Source organism: Talpa occidentalis, unplaced genomic scaffold (assembly GCF_014898055.3).
Source record: "Talpa occidentalis isolate TD23 unplaced genomic scaffold, MPIMG_talOcc4v2.1 talOcc4.5, whole genome shotgun sequence".
NCBI classification, from domain to species: Eukaryota; Metazoa; Chordata; class Mammalia; order Eulipotyphla; family Talpidae; genus Talpa; species Talpa occidentalis.
Window position 1 is genome coordinate 100,583,921 of NW_023604861.1, and position 21,363 is coordinate 100,605,283.

General features: G+C 37.0%; 1 protein-coding gene and 1 pseudogene across 1 annotated transcript in view; both read right to left on the reverse strand.

Moving 5' to 3' along the window:
• Positions 1-1,471: 1,471 nt before the first annotated feature.
• Positions 1,472-21,363, reverse strand: part of AFF3 (ALF transcription elongation factor 3) — a 479,720-nt gene continuing 459,828 nt past the window's right edge. The window contains exons 17-23 of the mRNA XM_054701906.1: positions 18,917-18,980; positions 16,243-16,379; positions 12,403-12,474; positions 10,818-10,911; positions 8,067-8,116; positions 7,698-7,921; positions 1,472-5,175 (exon numbers count right to left, since the gene is read on the reverse strand). Of these exons, the coding sequence (XP_054557881.1) occupies positions 5,054-5,175; positions 7,698-7,921; positions 8,067-8,116; positions 10,818-10,911; positions 12,403-12,474; positions 16,243-16,379; positions 18,917-18,980 (763 nt within the window). The 3' untranslated portion in view covers positions 1,472-5,053. The remainder of the gene's footprint in view (positions 5,176-7,697; positions 7,922-8,066; positions 8,117-10,817; positions 10,912-12,402; positions 12,475-16,242; positions 16,380-18,916; positions 18,981-21,363) is intronic.
• LOC119259261 (40S ribosomal protein S7-like) lies at positions 13,337-15,367 on the reverse strand (annotated as a pseudogene).

The following is a 21,363-nucleotide window of genomic DNA, read 5'->3' on the forward strand; positions in this document are numbered from 1 at the left end:
TTCTTATTCCCTTTGCAGCAAATCCAAAATTTATCCCCTGCTACCTCAGGGTGCCAATTAAATAATAAAGACCAAAAACTGTGGTCAGATGTAATTAGCATGAGGACAGAGTTTTATCATTTTCCTCATGCCAGGCAAACAAGTTGACCCTCTGATGATAAATACAGAATAGTTCAGTTTGGGCAAAAAGAACATAAATTTCATGTCTGAACACTTGTGCTATTTTTCAGGAAGTTGTAACAAAAAAAATTGTGCTCTTCTGGAATGGGAAAACAAGGAAATAAACTCTGACTCCACATTGTTGGAAATGCAGTTTGTTGTTGGGTGTTTTTCTTTCATTAAAAAAAAATTTTTTTAGACCCTAGTTGATTCAAGTTTCATTAAAAATGTGAGGAAAACAAGGAAATGAACTCTGAATCTACATTGTTGGAAATACAGTTTGTTGTTGGGTGTTTTTCTTTCATTAAAAAAAATTTTTTTAGACCCTAGTTGATTCAAGTTTCATTAAAAATGTGGTGCTTATTAAAAATATGGTTTTGATAGGAACAAATTTAACTGAGTAGCAGGAAAAGTTACATACAAGCAAGACAGTTCTTGAATAACAACAGGGCATTTCTTTACCAAAACCACCCCTGAAAAAGAATCAAGTTCAATGGCCCATGGTGCAAGCAATGCCAAGTCCCCCATCCTGGTCACCTTTGGATGAGGTGGTCTCCATGGTGACTGAGCCAGATCTGCACTATGTCAAGCCATATTTGAATTTCAGCTTATGGGCTGGGTAAGGTGATGTGGTGATTTTGTTTTTGTTATTGTTTCTGCTTTGTTTAGTTTAGTTTGGGGAGGAGTTAGTGAAAAGGGAGGGAGAGAAGAATAAAAATGAGGTTAACGAAAACCCTTCCCACTTGGGGCAAGTGTCTTGGCAAGCAACTGGTCTAATGTTTCCATTTTCTTTAGCTCAAAATGCTTTTATTTTAGTCAATTAACCAAATATTTTAAATATTATTCCACCATGTTGATTTGAGTTGGAAAAATCAGGCACACACAAGACAGAAAATCAATTTGTGCTGTTAGGGATCCTGAATAAACAGTGTCCTAGTGCTACAGCTGGGCAGGTACCAGTGGAGTCGTCAGCATGAACTCCTCATGGTGCCTATTCAGCATTTTCTGGGATACTGGATGTATTCTCAAGAATGCACATATGTATATATGTGCTGGAGAATGGGAAACACATGTTGTAAACTGTAGTTACAATGAAAAAATAATCCCTTTTCCCCATGAAAAAATCAGACTTAGAATGATAATCTGTGGAAGCTACATTTAAAAAATTCACAAAACAATAAGATTGCTTCTAAAAAGATTATGAACTGGGAACCAGAATACTTATTTGAACATATTTTGATTCTGAAATTTCCTTGTAAAAATATTCACAGAACTGGGTGAACATCTTTAACGTACAACTCGATTTCGCTCATTTACAACATAAATCATTTAATGTAACATTTGCAACCTTAGAAAGGCAGACATATTTAATCCAAGTCAGTTTATAAATTCCAATTTCACATGGATTAAAAACTGCAGATAAATTAAGTCACAATTATATCCTGTACATGCATTAAGGCTGGTGACTGCTAAAGTCTCTTGGGTATCTACAAACAGGAAATCACACACAGATTACTGGGTCTGAAGAGTGTCTACATCATTAAAAAAATCTTGCTTTTTTTTGGCGATACAGATTTCAACAGTAACTCTGGAAAACTGTGAAAAATGTTATTTAAAAATATATATGTATATACTACTGCACAGTTTCAAAGATGTGATTCATAAATAATGTTGGCTGCACTGATTAGTTTTATAACAATTACTGCACTTCCAAGGTGATGTGAACACGCAGTGACTTATACTCAATATTAGGCACTAGTAATATCCTTCAGGCATACTACAGTTTTATGTTAGCGGTATTGTACATATATATTTTTAAATGTATGCATTTATACAAACTGTGCATATTATGTGTGGGATGTAGAAATGTACACATCACTGTTCTATAATACACACATCATTGTTGTACATACTAGGATAAGTTTCAGTGCAGAAAGTCTCATTGCATTGCATTCCATGTGTTCAGTCTAGTACACAATTTGTCAACTCTTCAGAATATTTTTCCAGTACATTCCTCTTCAGATAGTCGGTCCACATTTCCATTTGAAATTTGAATTTCCAGAAATATGTTTTAACCAAACCTCTCTTTCTAGGCACAATTCTGCATGTCAGTCTGATCTGTGAGTTGTAACAAATCCCAATTTTTGATGAGGAATGCATTTGGGTTACTCTCTTTCAAAAATTACTCTTACATTGTGATATAGGGTGACCTCTATGCAGGTCCTGGAAGGATAAGGTCAGTTGAACTTGTGAAGAGATAATATGTCTTCAAATAGAAAGAAATGATAATATACCTTTCATGTTTAAATGGGAGCGTTCTAGAAGGACATATATGAAACTATGAGCAGTAGTTGTTTCCAGGAGATGGGACTTTCTACTTTACAGATTTCTGTATTGTTTGGATTTTCACAAAGATCAAATATTACTTTTATAATCAGAAAATACAAGAAAAATATTTCTACTGTGAATACTATAAAATAAAAGCAACAAATTATAAATGACTTTCACAGGCAGCATCAGAAGATGACTCCTTACCAAACATCTACACCAAAACGACAAAAACCATTACCCCTACAAGCTCTACTGATGAAAGGCGCACAGTGAGTGAAGTTACACACTCTGACCATCCCTCCAATAACAAATTTCAAGTTTTGCTGGGAAATATGGATGACCATATTGCTGATAAAATAGTGCTGGCACAATCAGCCAGAGGCCACCCATGTACTTAGCTGGGTAAGCACATCACATGGAGACTGCCCCAAAGTCTGCAACTTTAAAGATGGGCAAGAGCAGTAAAGCACTTTGGGATGCATGATGGACCCTGACAGTCATTCTTTTATGTAAGAGTTTGATCATTTCATCAAAATTCATCAAGAATAAGTAGATCTAAGCCTCAGTCCTCCAAAAAGAGAATTCAAAGTTTCTTAGATTAGACATAAATTTCCAACATAGGATGGGATCATGAACTCTGCCAAAAATTAGTGAAAGGGATGTAGAGAGTACCTCCTTTGGGTAAAAGTGAAATAGAAATACTGTTACTATTTCCAGATGCTTAAAGTCCAAAGCCAAGTATAAATTTCACAAACTCTTCACTTGCTCATTTTTAATTAATTTCAACTCACCAAAGTTGTTCAACTACTTGTACAGTTTCTGAATCGGTGCCAAGAGTGAGGAAATTATAGCCATCTTATTTCTTACCTACCGATCAGGCTGACAAAAATGTTAACATTGCAACCAAACCTTCCAGATTTCTGTACTGTTTGAATTTCACCACCAGTGAAAGCAAATATGAAGACTGATTATAAATGTTTTGTGCCACCAATAACCTTGAAAAATGGATTACTCCACATACCATATCAGACAGGTGTGTCTTTGTCAGACTTTCCTAGTGCAATTTTGTCAAGCAAGAGGCCTCAAGGACATTATTTTTGCTCATAAAGTGTGACCAGGTCAATTTTTCTTTTCTGGAGTTGTTTTTCATTTTACCAATATTTCTATATCCAAACATGTTTAATAAGAAGACTAAATCTAGGGCATGACAAGAGACTATAAAAGAAATATATTTCAGACAGAAATTGTAAACAAGATGTCTAAAAACTAAAATGTAAACTTAATTGAAAAAAAAAAAAAAAGGACTCCAGGGCAAGATGTAAACATACCAGAAGCACAGGGTGGAAGCATGATATTCTAGTCATCGCTCCCCCAAACAGAACTGTGATCACGGCAGGAATGACTTACCTGCACAGTGAGCAGCTTGATAAACAAAGCTTGAAACACATCCCCCAGATCAACATGCATTAAAGGCCTGCTCTGCACAAAGAGTAAGAGGATTAGACAGTAATTTGATAGCAAATAATTCTCAGGTCAGCAACACATAGACTCCTAGTGACAGGACATTCTAGGTAATGTCCTAATTTGGTCAAGAAAACTTGGAAGAAAGCTATTGTGGAAGAAAAGACATGGAAAACATTGGCCAACAAATGCCACATGGCTCGACAGCCACCATGTCACAGTGGCAGAAAGAGGAAACATGTGCTGGGTGGGGGGGGGGGCTTGTGTTACAAGGGTAGAAGATTTGAATTTCTAACTTAGCTACAAAACATAGTTGTTGCTGCTTTAATGTTGATCGACTTTTGAAGACACTAAGTTTTTTTTCTTCTTCAACTAAACCTCAGTGCTATTTTCAAAGTTATTTGGGGGTAGGGCAGGGCAGACCTGTGGAAGCTGAAACCCTTTGCTTATAAACTCATTTAGCTGATAATCAAATTGGATGGCGGTGGGTAGCAGACGAATGGCAGGGGACTTGGTAACATGCAACCTAGTAAACGTTCAGCACAAAAATAACTTTTTCATTATTCAATTACCAATTCATACATACAGTCAAAAAAATAATCAGGGAATAGAACATTAATACTGAAAGTAATCAATATCATAAGAATTAGGTTCATCTTAATTGGCAGTCAAGCTTTTGGTGTGCTGCACTGCACCTGGTTAACTAACCCATGAGATTTTGGTTGAATGTTTTCAGAAGTTATGGTTTAGCTTTAAAATAGAAAGTGTGTGTGTGTGTGTGTGTGTAGGTGTGTTTGTGTGTGTGGGTAAGTGTATCTTCTCTAATCAGAAACTTCTGATCATTTTGTCTAGCCTGGGATTATGGAAACTAGACAAAGAATATATGTTCTAAAGAGCTATGTATCTCACACATACACAGTTAGCTTCTTAGACATCCACACACACAGACACACATGCCCTGGAAAAGACCATTGTTTGATGCTGAGAAAATGTTCACTGCAGTTTGATAAATGCTGTGGCTGGAAATTTCAGTAGCACAGTGTCCAGAAATGTTGAGCCATCCATGGAGATGAGAGCACAGCCCAGCTCAGGAGCAAGGTCCCTATGACAAGTGGGTGCTGTTACGTAGCCAGTGCAGGCCCTGTTGGGAGTACTGAACCAGGTGCTCCATGCTGCTATGCAGGGTAACAGGGCCCATGAGCAGATCCAGGTCATTGAAGAATTCTAGGAAATGGAGAGAGATGTTAGGCGCCACACATACTAAGTATGCTACCTTGGGACATCACAGTGACTTAAGGGAAAAAAAATCACTCACAGTCTCTATATATTTGTGACTTTAGCATTGACTGAACAAGACCCAAAAGTAGAAAACTCATTTTATATCAAAATAATCACTCTGTTTTCCATTTCTAATTCAATTGAATATTTACTATGTCAAATAGCAAAGGAAATCGACTTTCTCAGACTACACTGCCCTTACGCAGAACTGCCTTTCATACTGAATATGGACCCTGTTTTTGTTTATATTGCACTCAGCTGTGGGATATGCTGAGCCTCTGCAGAGAGTCAAAGGGAGGAGGCTCCAGGGTGCAAATCAGAGGTGTGCTGTGAAATATCTCTTCTAGTCCTTGGACCATCTCTAGATTTGGCCTCTCAATGAATGGTTATTGAGTGCCAAGGCCAATCACACCTACAATAGGTATAGAAGGGTAAAGGTAGAAGTGTATGCCAAAATGGAAAATGCATAGATTCTGCTATTTCAAAGATCAAGTTTAATGTGAATAGAAACAAATTCATATGGCTGCTATGCTGTCATTACTAGATTTCTGAACAACATGCCTTCAAAGTAAATGTCTGGGAGTTTTCCAAAGTTCATATATATACTGAATAAAGTCTTGCTGGAGGAGTTGAGGGAGGGGTTAGAGAAAATCCAAGTTCCAGGTGGTTGGGAGGAGAGCTGTGGCAGGGATCCAAGAGCAGAACAGCCTGAGAGGAGCAGGTCAAGGGACAGGATGCCAAGTTTGCATGAATGTGTGGCACTGAGCCCTCTGGTGGAAGGCATCTAGTGGGCAGCTGGCAGTGCCATCTGCAGCCTGGCCTGCTCAGGGTCTCCCAAACTGACTATATAAAGTTTTATATATTTGTCCCTTCTGTTATGTCCACCTGTGACATCCATTCCATTTCATTTCAGCACTCAATGCTATTTACCTTTCAAATCTCTGCTCCATGTCACTTTCTATAGTGAGTCCCTCCTGGTGGCCTCAGTCCTCAGATACTCACTTCCTTCCCATTGAATTTTTCATAACTGTCTATTATAGGTTTTCTGGTTTTATTATCATTTGCATGTATTTAGGACTCATGTGCCTCTCTGTGCTATATATTCCTCATCTCATCATGGACACCCATCCTGGAATTGTCCTTGCAGGCTTATGATATCATGGGAACAAAATTTGCATTGGATGTGGTATATGACTATGGCAAAGGACTATGCATGTTTTGATGAACTTGCATCTGAAGAGGTGTGAACTTATTTGCCTAAATCATGGACAGTGTTATAAACCATGTCACCTCAGTGCTGAAAGAAAAAAAGTAAATAAAATAAAAATAAGAAAATAATTGCATTTAATGGCCTAAAAGTGAGCTTAGATTTGCACTCTCACCCCTTGCTGGAGGGAGAATAGTAAATTTGTATCATCTTATGGAAGAAAAGTTAGCTATATCAAGTTAGATAATAATATATGTCATAAAAGAATCTATATCCATTGACTCCAAAATTCTACTTCTATAACTCCCTCCTAAGAACTTTGTCAGAAAAATGGACAATGATTTACATAGGATATTTATCCATACATTATTTGTAATAGTAGAAAAAATTGGACATAAGTTAAATGTCCAACAATAAGGCAATGGTTTGAAAAATCATGATGCTTTATGATTGTATAGCCAAAATTAGGGCAGTATGATAGAATGATCATAAATGGTGTTTTTGAACTAGTTAATAATATGAGGAAATACCTGTTAAAATGTTAAGTGAAAAATAATATATAGATAATATATACAAAAACACATGATGTAAACCTTTATATACCATAATCTTGTCTTGGTACAAACCATTCATGTTTAGAGAAAAAAGATTAGAAGAAACTTCAGTAAAATGTAAACAGTAATTATTTCTTGGTGATCAGATTACTGGTGATCTAATAATATTTTTCTCATTTTTTTTTTTACAAATTTAGACAATAAATAAGCATTCCTTTTATAATCCGTAAAAGCAAACATTATTTAAAAATAATATTGCTATATATAAACACTCTCTTTCACCTGTGAACCACTATCATTTAAATAGCTAGTAATATACTCATTAACTACTTAATTTTAATTCCGTGTTTCAGATCCCTAGTTGTATCCTAGATACTGTGCAGGTCTTAGGAATATAAAGTTGAATAAAATATAATTCCTCCTTTCAAGGAGCTCAGTGTATAAAGAGAAAAACCTATATGCCTATATCTGCATCATATATTTATGTCATCTCTGGCTCTATCTCTGTCTCAAGTCTTCTGCAGTAAAGATAAAGATAGGTTAAGGCACGAGTGAGAGGGAGAGGTCAGGAAAAGTTCCACACGGTAGGTGATGGCTATTATTTCTCCTTCAATAAGTGATGAAAACTGGCCTCATAAGGCTCCTGGGTCAGGTTATCTCCCCACACCATGGGTGAATGATGCATATATCCCCATAGGCACACACACCTCTGTTTTCCTTGGCCAGGTTGTCTGCCATCTCCCAGTAGTCATAGCTGTGGAGGATGCTGTTGGTGATGCTGACATGGTTGGCAGCCATCTGGTGGATGCGCTGTGGGATGCTGACAATGGTTGAAGGAGACAGAGCATTGGCATTGGAGAGGCTCCCCTGAGAGCCCACTGAGCTGGTGGGGGAGGGGTTGGGAGACATGGGGGATGGAGTCCCAGTGCTCCTGGAGATAGAGAGTAGAGAAACAAGAGTTTTTGGTATCAGATGAGATAGGGCAGCTGCTCAGGGCACTGGAAACAACATAGCACATTGCTCCACATCACAGAGTGTCTCATTTATTGCTTTTAATATAGAGAAAATGAACTTACTTTCCACTGGCCCCCCATGGAGATGGGGCTTGGGCAGCTTTAGATGAATTCTGCAGGAAAATAAAAATATTGGCAGTGAGTACTATCCCCTTAAGTTAAACAGCTGACAATTCTCAGGTGACCACTGAGAGAGTAATGATATTACAGACAAAATGCCCAAGCGCAGATGAGTGGATAGGGAAGATACTGTATATATGTACACATGGAATATTACTCAGCTATAAAAAAAGATGAACTCCTGCGATTTGTGATAATGTGGATGTAATTTTGGGGGATGGGGAGAATAATGCTAATTGAAATAAGTCAGAAATAGACAGACACTGGATAGTTTTACTGATATGTGGAATATAGAGAAACAAAATAAAGGGTCAGATAAAACCAAACCAATAATAAAACCCCAGAAATACAACTATAGAACTGAGGCTACCAAAGTAGGAGGAACAGCATAGAGAGCAGTGTGGAGGAGCCCAATGGTCCACAGTGGAGGACTATGGGTGCCTTGGTGGGTGTGGTGTGGGAACACACATCTGAGGTGTGATCTTATATTTCTGAATCATATACAGTGTTGGTAAACCATTGTTAGTTCAATAAAAGAAAAAAGTGCAGGTTTATAATAATTGAATTTGGAAAGTTACAATTACTAGGTTACAGGCTTCCTCACTGGAAGCTTATGGGGTGGGTGGGGGGAGCTGCACGGCCTGTTGGGCACCCCAGCAGGCTAAAATGAAGAACCCATTTCACAGCCTGGGCTGTCATGTCCCAAATCCTTTGTACCAAATTAAATCATAATCCCGAGTGTCCGTAAAATCATAGACCACCATATTTTTTTCACTTTAAATTAACCTAATTTTCTTGAAAAGGAAAAAGAGCAGGAAACCTCCTCTCCTTCCCCAAACCCTTCCCCCAATACATTGAGAACACCTTATATTTAAATGTAGGGCATATTTGGAGAAACCATTGACACACATTTAATACCTGAAAATATGTGAGATATCAAATTCTAGTGTTTTAACTTGTGAAGCTTAAAAGTGTCTCTCGTAAAGGAAGTTGCTCTTGAATACTTCTAAAGGAACAGATAAAAATAGATTTTCTTAAAAGACAGGATTTTCAAAATTTCTGATTTATTTGAATATTCTGACTATTTGCATTAAGAGAAGTTTTGCCTTTGGCAAGGAAAGTTGCTAAATGTGCACTTACATTTCCACTCTGAGAGCCCAGTAATGCTTTCTTGTATACAAATCTATAGGAGTGTTAAGGAAAAAAATGGTCTTTATGATGCTGATGTGAATTTTCCATTCCAGACACAAGAAAACAGCTCCAACTTGGTTACCCAGAGTGTTTCCTTTGGTTAAAAAGAACTTTATAAAGTGATGACTGATTTTTAGTTTTTGATGGCAGTGTTATCAAAATGGTAAAAAATCACCTCACTTGTGACCATTTTACAATTGTTCTCAGGTCTCTTTGCTCCTACTCACCCTCTTGACTCCTGGACTGTGAAAAACATGGGTGGGAACAAAGCCCTATTTTCCCAGACAGTTCTGCACTGATAAAACACATTCTTTATGGACAAACTGCCATTGCTACCTGAAATCTCATAATCTCTGAATTTTAGCACTGAAGGCCTTTAATTCAGGGCAACTACCAATAACTCCAGGAGGGGAAATTCTGATTTGTAAGTTGTGTTCTCTACCCATTCTGAATGTGTTCATGGACTACATACATACTTTAAGAACTTCCTGTACGTCTTAAAAGTTCTGTTATAACCTCATGACTTACAGCTTCTTACTATGTTCAAGCATTTTTCTTGAATGTAATAACCCTCTTTAGTATTAACTCTTAAGATTCTAAATTTTTGAAAACAATTAATCTTGGCCTTAAGCTTCCAAAGTAAAGGGGAAGGCTTAACGTCAGTTCTCATCATTATGACACATGATGGTCGTGGGCCCAGACAGTTATCTCCGTGGCTTAGCATGGCTCACCCCACACACACCACTGTGTGGGAGGCACAGGGTGGACAAAGCCCCCAGTGCAGTCTGGTTATCAGAGATAATCCCTGAGAATTGGAGCCTGGGAATTGGATCTAAGGTGATGGCTGTGGCTCTTAATGAGGGGTTGGTGGAGGCAGAAAGGGTGTAATTTCTTTTTTGCTGGACAGTGAAGAGACTCAGAAATCTCAACTGAATTATTACTTCAGATCCACTTCACAGCAGTATATCAAAGGTTTTCCTTTTTTTATTTTCCAGTGAAAATGATTCTTTTCCTGATATAGGTAAACTTTAGCATGGTTTCCAATCCATCCTCATATTTACACATTGCTATTTTCCCAGTGTTCCTGGGTTCTAATAAGCCATTTCTTATCATTTAAAATAGTACTTTCATTAAAAATTAAATTAGCTATTGGAGATAGCTCAGAGGAAGTTCTAAGTAGTTAGCTTTAAGAGGAAGAAGCTCTAAGTGAGTATGAGGAATTTATGTTAGCTATAAAGATGAATTTCTGCAGACACTGGAATGGGTAACTGGATCTTCATTCTCTTGAGGCCATAAAAATACCTGGACATGAAGCAGGGGGATAAATTAGATGGGCTTTCAAAACACATTCTCTGAGCCTTAATGCCATAAATGGGGCTAGTGCAGATATCACAGGGCTCTTGTTTATCCTCAAAGCAGTGACTTCTACCAGGCTCCTCAAAAATATCTTTGACGGGGGTGACTGAATACAAGGAACAATGTTGTCCATTAGCTAGACAATACCTTGAAATAGTCGATAAGTGCTTTCGAATACTTTACAGCATGGTCCCTTTTGAGTCGAAACATCCGCCAGTATAGGAGAGCCAGGCATCGGTAACTATAAGCAAAAAAAGAAAAATGGGCCCTGAAGAGCATGTGTCCTTTGCAAAAAAAATTTAATAAAAAACCTCGTGGTTCAAAGGCACTCAATATTTATATGATTATATATTTGTGTGCATATACATACATGTATATATCTCTGCACACATGTACATATTATTATACATATACACCTACCTATAAATATCTGACTCTCCTTTTGTTTATAAGATAGCATTCAAATGTTAAGGAGTTACTCCATAAATATATTAATCATGAGATCATTTTATATTAATTTTACTGCTTCTTTGTTGAGGCTGAGGGAGTGGTTATTTTTTTCTTCCTCCACTAGAGGACAGTCTCCCTCCATGACAGGATGAGGAAACTCTAGTCAGAAGTTTCACTGCTTACTGGGTGAGTTTCAGGGGAGTCACTTTACACTGATTTGCGCCACCCTGGACTTTGTCTTTGCTGAAAGAAAAGCCCTTTATTTCTTTCATTTTAAACTACTTTATTGGACTATAATTAGTTCAAATAAGTATCATATATGTGTCGCTGAGGAAAGTGATCTTTATTTTACAGACTTTTAAATACTTATTTATACATTGGTTTCTATTTGATATGTTATTAATTACTAATCATTATTAATTTGTTAATTCCAATGTAGAACTTGAAGTTTAAAACAAGTACGGGAAGCACTTCCTAAGAAAAATCTTCTACTTGATGTGTTTCACTAAGATTATAATTATTTTGCTGACTCAGATCTGGTTGACATACTAGAACACCAACACACTAAATACAGCTTAGAAGTCTCTTAGCACACCAGATTCCAGGTGATGTGATTATGAGAAACTAACTGACACCCTCTCTTTTGTGATTTCGCTCTTATTAGTAAAAAAAAAAAATTCTTTTAAATGCAGGAGTCAATAGAGACATGTCCTGTGATTTTGAAGAGTCGTGGGCAGTGTTCTGAGGAAATGCAGAGGGGAAAATTATTATTATAATCACATTATCATTGTGATTATTATATAGAAAAAATCTATTACACGTTGGTTAACATTTTGAAAGAAATGCTTTTATTATCAAAGTGTAATGAACTGCTCCCCAGTTCAACGTGTTGAGAACTTTAATATGGTTATTTGATTCAGTCATACTAATCCCACATGTAAAGAGAGATGAATTATTTTGATTGCATCTAAAATGTTAAACACAAGATAAATTATATTTGGTATAATTCACATTCAAATTATTAAAATACAGCCTATCTGATTTAAACATACACATAGAAACTATCCTTATGTAATGTACTATCAATTTTCAATCACTATGCAGTCACATCATGCATGGTAAAGCAGCAAAAAAGGGTGTTCGCTCTTCCTGGCCACCATTAGAACTACATTTGGTTATGCTTGCTAGAAGGCTCTAGGAATATGTTGTGCATTTCATACGTGGATGCCAATGATGAGATACAAGGGTGGGAGGACATTTTATGCTGATATGATGTACTTACCATAATGCAGCCAGCTGTTTATCCTCTGGTGTTGCATTGGGGCCTGAGTGGGTTTTTAGTCTCATTGCATATCTAGAGAAAGAGAGAAAAAAAGAAAACCCAAATAAAAGAATGAAAAAAAAAAACCTATTAACAATAGAACATTTTCTGGGATGGAAGTTCTCTCTGCCCAGTACTTAATTTTTCATAGCACTTGCTGATAATTCTTTCCTGATAGCTAATTGATGCTGCTCCATTTTCCCTATGCATTACATTACTGTGATGGCTTTCTAGCTAATTTCTGCTCTTTAACACACATTCAAATGCTACAGATTGTTGAGAGTGATATCAGTTCAAAATTATCCACATATATGGTGATGCATCTATCTTTGCAAATTTTAACTTATGGCTATGTGGCTGACAAGAAGGAGGCAAAGTTCAGTATTTCTAGACATATCTCCAACAAGAGATAAGTCAGTCAGATGAAATACTTGGATTTACTTCCTTTTCATTGTTAAGTAATTTTTACTTTGACAGCAGTTTCTCGGGGACATAGAGGCTTTCATGCACGTATTTCTCTGAACTAGGAAGGATATGGTGATTCCTTTCTCCGAATAATGTCAAGTTTCTTGCATACACTTTGAGAGAGCTGGAGCTCTGTATGTATAATGGTCCAGGGATCCTGTGTTCAAATTCCAGCTCAGCCACATAGTTGTGAGAGCTCAGACAAATGTATTAAGGTCTTTAAGCTTATATTTCCTTAACTATAAAATAAGACTAATACTGCCATCACATAGCACTGTTGTAAGGATTAAACGAGACAGTACTTGTAAAGCTTCTGGCATGATGTGCTGGCTTATTGTAAATTGCTCAAGAAATTAAACTGTTATTTTACTGTCTACAATACCAGAATTTGTAGTGTTTTGTTTTTATAAATTATATTTTATTTAGTCACTAGTTTACAATTGAAACTCTGAGAATTTGAAATTAACATCCTTGCCCATGAGCTTCTTATAGACATCTGAAAAAGTTTCAGCCTTGCAAGCCACATTCCTCTCGTGTGCTGTATCCAAATGCACATTTATTAGCCAGTTGTCTTTAAGTTTATGTGGGTCTCATGCACACCATTTCACTTGGGAAGACAAAATCCTCCAGGATCTCATCTTGCACAGTTCTCAGAGTGTGGCTCCTGGCTGGTTTTTCCTTATTTTTCATATTTTTTTTCTGAGTTGGTTCAGTCAAAATTTTCCTCTGAGCAACGAAGACCATATACTCCCGGTAACTTCTCCATTTACCTCACTAGCCTATGGTTTTCTGGAATGACTTCAGTTGAGGGACTGGAACGAAGAGTATATGCTCCAACTTCAGTTTGCTTGGCTGTTGTTACATTCAGCTTCTGCAGTGGGGCCTTGAGGTCCAAGTTTATCTCCAGCTTGAGGAGAGCCTGGAGACTTGAGCCTGTCTGGCTTCTCGCCATTGGGTGTCAACCACTGGGATCAGGAGTGATCTTTCTGCTGGCAACGAACATGGCCTTCCTGGTGTTAAGTACTAGCCTGGGAAGAAGCCTCGGTCTCTCTAAAACTCCTCAAATTCTTTTAGTAACTTTTGAATGTATCTTCTTTGTTTGTTTTCATAATGGTGGCTCTGGGTATACAATATACATTTGTGAATTATCCAGTTTATTGGTGTCAATGCTGTAGCACTTCGAGTGAAGTGTGGAAACCTTAACTTCCATTTAGGTTCCTTCTTTTCCCTGCATACAAACAGCATTGAGTGTCTGATGGTTGTTTGTTGTTTCAATCATCAATATAGTTTATAAAACTCAAGAGGAGGATAGTTTATTGCATGTATCTATGTTTTTGTTCTTTTATTCTTCATTCCTTCCTGTTTGAATAACTGCCATTAGCCAAGTCTTTAAGGATGAGTCAATTAGAAATAAAAACTTAGTTTTTCATTGTCTGAGAATATTTTAATTTTCCCTTCATTCCTGAATAATGAAGCCTCACTGAATCAAGAATTCACAATTTGACAGTTTTTTTTTTTTTTTCCTTTGAGCACTTGGAAAATGTCCTGCCACTTCCTTCTGGCTTCAATGATTTCAGGTGAGAAGTTCTCTCACCTGAATCAGTGTGCCGTATAGGTAGTGAGTCATTTTCTTTGGTAGTTTTCTGGAATGTTTTCTTTGTCTTTAGTTTTCAGAAATATAATTATGATGTGTCTTGGCATATATCACTTTGGTTTTTATCAGATGTGGGTTTTTCTTAGTTTCTTGAACTTGTATGTTTATGTCTTTTCTCAAAATTGTCAACTTTCAGCCATTACTTCTTCAAAGCTCTTTTAGTCCCACTCATTCCTCTCTGTTTGGGGCTCCAATGATATACCTGTTGGCCCTTTTGTCATTGTGCTTGAGGTCCAATTATTTATTTTCCTTTGTTTTCTCTCTATTGCTTAGACTGGGTAAATTCTATTTTCTGTCAACCAATTTTACCCTCTGTCATCTCCATCTACTATTGAGTCACCCAGTGAAATTTTGATTTTGTTATCATATTTTTAGTTCCATACTTTCCACTTGGTCTTTTTTTTTTTTTTAAATGACTTCTATTTCTGGGCAGTGTTGACTTTCAAAACATTCTTGAGAAGTGCTTTTGAAGATGATGTGTTCTGTGATGGTGGGATGACAGTTTCAAAGGCTGAGAACTATTTACTGAAGGAGAGTGATGTTAAATATCAAGTTGCATCTTTGGGCCAAAACAGAACAAAAAGGTTATAACCTATGATGTTTAGAAATCTTCCATCTGGAAAAGTGGGTCATGGTAAAATCTATCTGATCTTACTTAGGTTGCAAAGAATTGTAGCATCAGAAAAGTTTATTAAAGTTAGTTTTGGGAAGAATTATTTCACATAGTGAATATTAGACATTATCCCAAGCATTTGAATTAGCTATAAACATAACCCTACAACAAAGGTTCTAAATAGGGTTAAAGGAATTCTCTTAGTGGTTCATTAAAGAGATATTAGGGTGTGCCTTTTCAGGTCTCCACTACAGAAGTGTCTCCCATCCCAACTCCTTGACATGCCCCTGTCAGAAACTCTGCTTCTGCTCACATTACAAGCTGGGTGACAGTGGACATGTAGGACTTAGACCAAAAAAACACCAGCACCCTCTGAGCTAGTACATCATATGATGAATTTCATTCCATAACACCTCTGTCCCATTTCCTTTCCTGTCATTAAGTATTCCTGAATCATGTACTGATGAAGTTAGAATTTAGCTTATGCTTACCCAAACTAGATCTGTTCCCCCTCACCTATTTGTTTGTTTGTTCATACATTCATTCATACATTTATTGAATATTGCATTATAATATTATATGTTTCAGGATTGCATCATTAAAAGTCAGCATGAATATATACTACATTAAATTCACTAAAAGTCCAATTCTATCATTCACTATACAAATGATCCATCCCTATTACCTGATCAGCTTATTCTTCATTTCCCTTTCCCTTTCAGTAAACACTAGTTGTGAATCAGACTTTTTAAAATGCAGCTTAGAGGTTAAATAAGTCCAAAAATCTGCTTTCTAGCTGGGTAAAGTAGGCAAGTCACATTTCACTGAGATTTAGCTTCCTTTCTGTAGCAATCAGGAGTTGCAGTAGCTGTCCTGCCTCATTCACAAAGATAACAATGGAGGCAGGGTATGTGAAGTGCCTTGCAAAATCTTATGTTCTTTTGGGGCATAAACATTGGCTCTTGATAGCTGATAGTGTCAAGGCTGATGTTCTTTTCTCTGTATTCATAGTACTTACATGTATTCCTCACCTCCTTTTCCTACCCCAGCAATAAAACACAGTGCTTACCTGATGAGCTCTACTGTTTCTGAATACATGGTGTAAGGAGATTTGGATTCCATTGGGCCTTGTTCCATTGCATTTCCACACTCAATAAATGACAGGGCTGCTTCAGCATAGTTCAAAGCCTTTCCAAATTTTTCCACCTGATTGGCAGAGTTAATAGTGTCTTAGTGTTTTCCTTAAATATAGCTTTTTTTTTTTTTAATGGCATTGACACATAGTTTATACACTTTATTTTAGAAACCTTACTTAACAGTTCCAAAATCCTGTGAATGGAGCTGAGAGAACAAAATAGAGTACTTCCCGCTCTAGTTGTTTCCACAAATTGCTACAAATTTAGTATAAGTGACAGAATTATACCAACTCCATGCACCAACCTGGTATCAGCATTGATCAGAACTTCATGGTTACTTTATTTTCCCCTTACCTCTTTTTAACCCCTAATGGTTTGGCAACTTCATACCTCATAAGGGGTGGAGGGGCTTGAGGAGGGTATGCTATGTTAAAATATATTAAAGTTGTTAAGTCTGATTCTATATTTAGAGTTTTCATACTTAAGTATACTCCAACTTCGATAGTTTAAGACTTTGGTTATTATCTTTTACATTATTAGTGACATTCATATCTCAATACCATCCTCTTGTTAGGTGTTTTTTAGTTGTTTTGCTAAGTTAGGCCCTCACTTAAGGGTCAGAGTTTGGTGAGTAAAAGAGATAAAACTCAAGGCACTACTCAGCTTAACTAAAATGGACACAGAGTTGAAAATTAATAAATGATTTGAGGGAGATTATCTGTAGTTGCCTAAATTTATGTTAATCTTTCTCCACTCAATGAGGATAACTAAGAATCTGCACTGGTTCTTATAAATCTATTTATGAGAACATAAACATTAAGCTTCTGGTTCCATATATTGTTACTCTGTGTGGATAAATACATATTCTAATCTTGGACTGCACAGTCTCCCCTGTGTTCAAATATTCATTCATTAATCAAAATAGAATTATACAAGTTAACTGCTAATCTAAGGCTTGCCTCTAAAAAATTATCATTAGTAATGTTACCTTAGAGAACAGAAATGCAGAACAAAACTCTTCCTCATTAGTAAATCAAAATTTTGAACAGTTTATAACCCAAATAGGTTACAGAGCAATGTTTCTTGGTAATGTTTCAGATTAAGGAAGTCATTTCATGCAATAACTACTTTCCAAAGCATTCAATATATAATATGCACTTGGATACAAAAGCTCCTTCCAGGAACATTTAATATTTTTGGCAAGAGAAAATGTGCCTCTACAAGATAGTTCAAGGTGCAAGGCAGTTTGTGATTAATTAACAAAATGCAAAACAATGAGTTCAATGCAATGCAAATGAGATATAGGAAGAAAGCAGCTCAAGAGAGGCAGGGAAGATTCTCCAGGGATGGAACATGACACTGGGAAGGAATGCTATGAGTTGGCTGGATTCAGGGAGGACACTGAAGGTGTGAGTGTGCAGGAGAGAGTGTATATGTGTGAATAGCTGTGAGTGGTGAGTGTGAGTCTCTGTAGATGTGAGGACTTGCTGGTTAACATGAGTGAGGGGTGATTAGAGGCAGAGAGGGGACCAGTCTGGCTGCAGCTGAATGTCCACAGGAAAGGATGGGTTGGGCAAGATGTATAATTCTGGTAAGCTTTGAGTGATTCAGGAAGAAAATTTCATTCTGCTTTAACATTTGAAGCTTTTCTCTAATAGTGAACATACATCAGCTTTTTTTGGTGACCAGAACTCTCCTCTACACTGTGGGATTGTGAGGCTAAGACCTGCAGCTCTTCCTTCCTCTATTTTCTGATACTCTGATGCAAGCTTATTTCCCCTATCTCCTATGTATCTAGGCAGTGACCTTCATCAAATAAATGCTTGATGGGTGACATCAGTAGTAACGGGAGAGGGGGTACTGCTTTGGTTTAAACATCTTCAACTCTGGAGTAATACTCTGAAGGCCATCTGAAATACCTTATTCATCTCTAGCATTCTGATGTCAGTCAGGAACTCCAGAGGGAACAGAACTAGAATGACTAGTGAGGAAGGAGTCCCTTTGGAAGAGACATTAAGATAGAACAACAATATGACCTCTTTTAGTAAAAAACAAGTCTTCTATCACTTGAAAGCTGGAAGCTTTCCAAAATAGATTATCCAAGTAAAAAAAGCTACTCTTTAAAAACCCCAAATCATGGTGACTATAGGGTCTTATGTGCAGTATAATAGTTTTTGTGTTGTACAGTTTCAGAAGAATCATTTTTGCAGAAAAACATGAAGAACACAAGTCTTTTAAAAGAGGGATTCAATCTTGGACCAAGCTAAGGGTTGCCCAGTCTAACAAGACAGAAAAATGCAAACCTAGGATTTTTTTTTAAAGGAAGAAAATACTACCACCCACTGACTCGATTGCCTCTAGTTACTATTCAAACCTTAGGACTAAATTGAAATATTCATTTATCCAGGGCTTTCTCCCAGTCAGACATTATTGGTTGAAGTCATAATTTATTGGGCTATGGCACTTGATTATATAAACATTTCTCCATTTAACAGACCCAGCCATCCTTGTAATAGATTTTATAATTACCCTAGCTATATTGCCCAAAGATGAAGCTGCAGTACAAACATAATTTGGAGAACATATCTGGAAAGAAAAGGGTCTTACCATTGCATCTGCTTTATGCTTCATCCGTTTAGCTTCTTGCATAAAATAATCTGCACTGCGTGGCCTACAAGGAGAGAATGATATTAAAAATGTCATTATTGTATAAGTGTGAGATTTTTTGAAAATACTTCCTTGGCTCAAACCATGGGCACAATTTAAAAATTCTACTTACCATGCAATCAAGTAATTTTTTTTGTATTTCTAAATTACTGTCTATATGTAAAATACAACAATTATATTTCTCTTAAGTGAGCTACTTAAAACACACTCATTATAGGCAGATAGTCTACATTTACAGCAATTTTAACATGGTTCCCCAGTGCCAGATTTGTGAATCAGATTTTTATTGCATGGTTAAGAAAACAAGTGAAAGATTTTATTTCACATGATGTTTATACAAAACAATCTCATCTTGATGTGAAGATTGTAAATACACAACATACCAATTGTATGGTTAGGTAAGGGTGAATATATTTATATATCCTTGTGAAAATAGATGCCATTTATATGCATAAGTGGTACCCAGAGTGTATGTATCTATAGATATAATTATTTTAAAGCTTCTCAGTGAAAAATGAAAAGAGGTAATGCTGTAAGATTACATTCCAGTTGTAATGAAGTTAATTGTAAAATGATATCTACCTTGTAACAATGCAAATGTGGCATGTATTCTCTAGAGTTCTGATTAACTAGCTGGTAAACATTAACAGCAGACATGTGCATTATTAAAGCAATAACCCTGGCCAGCACAGACCCTGTTGGGAGATGAAGGTAATTCATCCAGAGACTGATCTAAGTGTGTAATGACCCCAGGTTACACTAAGCTTCCCTTCAGACAGTATCTTTAAACGCTTCATCTGATAGATTTTTAAAAATCCCAAATGTCAGGTACCATCAGCATAAACCTTTCCTTTCTTTTTTTTTGTATTATGGGTCTTCATGCTATCAATAAAATCTACCTATGCACTGGCTATCCACTATAACTTGGGATCCCTGAATGGGAGATGAGATGTAAATAGCGATATTAATCAGGGACTGTTTAGCCTATTGTTCATGCTTATTATAAACTGCTTTCTTTCAGATTCTAATGGATCTTTTTTTTTCTTACTAAAATTTTAGGTAGTCAGGGCATCCTTTTATCCAAAGAGGTCAAAGTGTTTAGAAAAACCATGAATACCATGACAATGACATTGCAATCCACAACTACTATCCTCATTCCAATGATCTTAATCAATCAATCAAACAAGCCAGGGTCACAGAAAATAATGAGTTTTGGGTCAAAAATCACTGCAAAACAAGTGAAGAGAAAGACAAATACCAGCAGATTTCACTTACATGTGGTTGCGGAAACAAAGGACCAGACAGAACCAAACCAATAACAAACCCTAGAAATCTGACTGTGGAATTGAGGCTGGGGGTGGGTGTGGAGGGTGCCCAATTAAGAATGGTAGAGGACTATGGGTGCCTTGGTGGTGGGTGTGGTGTGGTGATATACCTTTGGGGAGGTGTGATCCTATATCTCTTAATCATATACAGTGTAGTGAACCAATGTTGCTTCAATAAAAAAATTATCCATGAAAGCAAGAAAAGGAACATGGTTTTCTGTCTCTTGTTCATAAAATTTTGTTAGCACTGTGGGAACAGACCTCTAGCCCAAACTTAGATCTGATTTCTGAGCTTAAGACTGGATCCCAGAGCCTGTTTATTTAGGAGAGTTCAGGTGTTGCCATTCAGTACCCCCAGCCTCTGTTATCAAATGCTGAATTATGAATGCTTCTTTATAAACACTCCTTTCTTTTCTTAGTGCCCACACACACCACTCAAGTCTAGACTCTCAACACATCTCTTGGCCTCTACTTTCACTTTCTTACAATCTACTCTGACCTTTAACCCTTAACAATTGTTTGTAAAATATGGTTTTCATTACATTGCCAACGTACTCACAGACCTAAAATCAATCTCTAGGGCCTCTGAGATCAAATCTCAGTTCAGGCCCCCTATAATATGACCTCTTAACCATAACATTTATTCACCAATACCGTCCTCTAACAGTCAGGGGTGGCAGGTTTCCTTACTCTCTTGTTAGCATGTTATTCCTATTTTAGAACAAAGTTCCCATATGCTTCCTGCCTCTACACACGGCGCAGGAGGGTGTAAGCTACCCCAATATTTCTACTGGAACAGGAGTATTCAAGCAACCTTGTTCTGCTTCTCTTCTTCCCCAACCCCAACAATTTCTGCTTTGGCCATTCACTGAGTGCCGATTATGAACCCAATGTTACTTGTCTCCCCTTCCCTGACCACCCTTTCCCCAATTTTAGCACCACGAGGCCTTCTTGGCAACTTTGGTTCATGCTCATTTCTCTTTCCTGATCTCAGATACCACTTCTTGTTTACACTACACTTCTGGGCATTTAATCTCCTTTTGAGCTCTACTGGGCTACAGT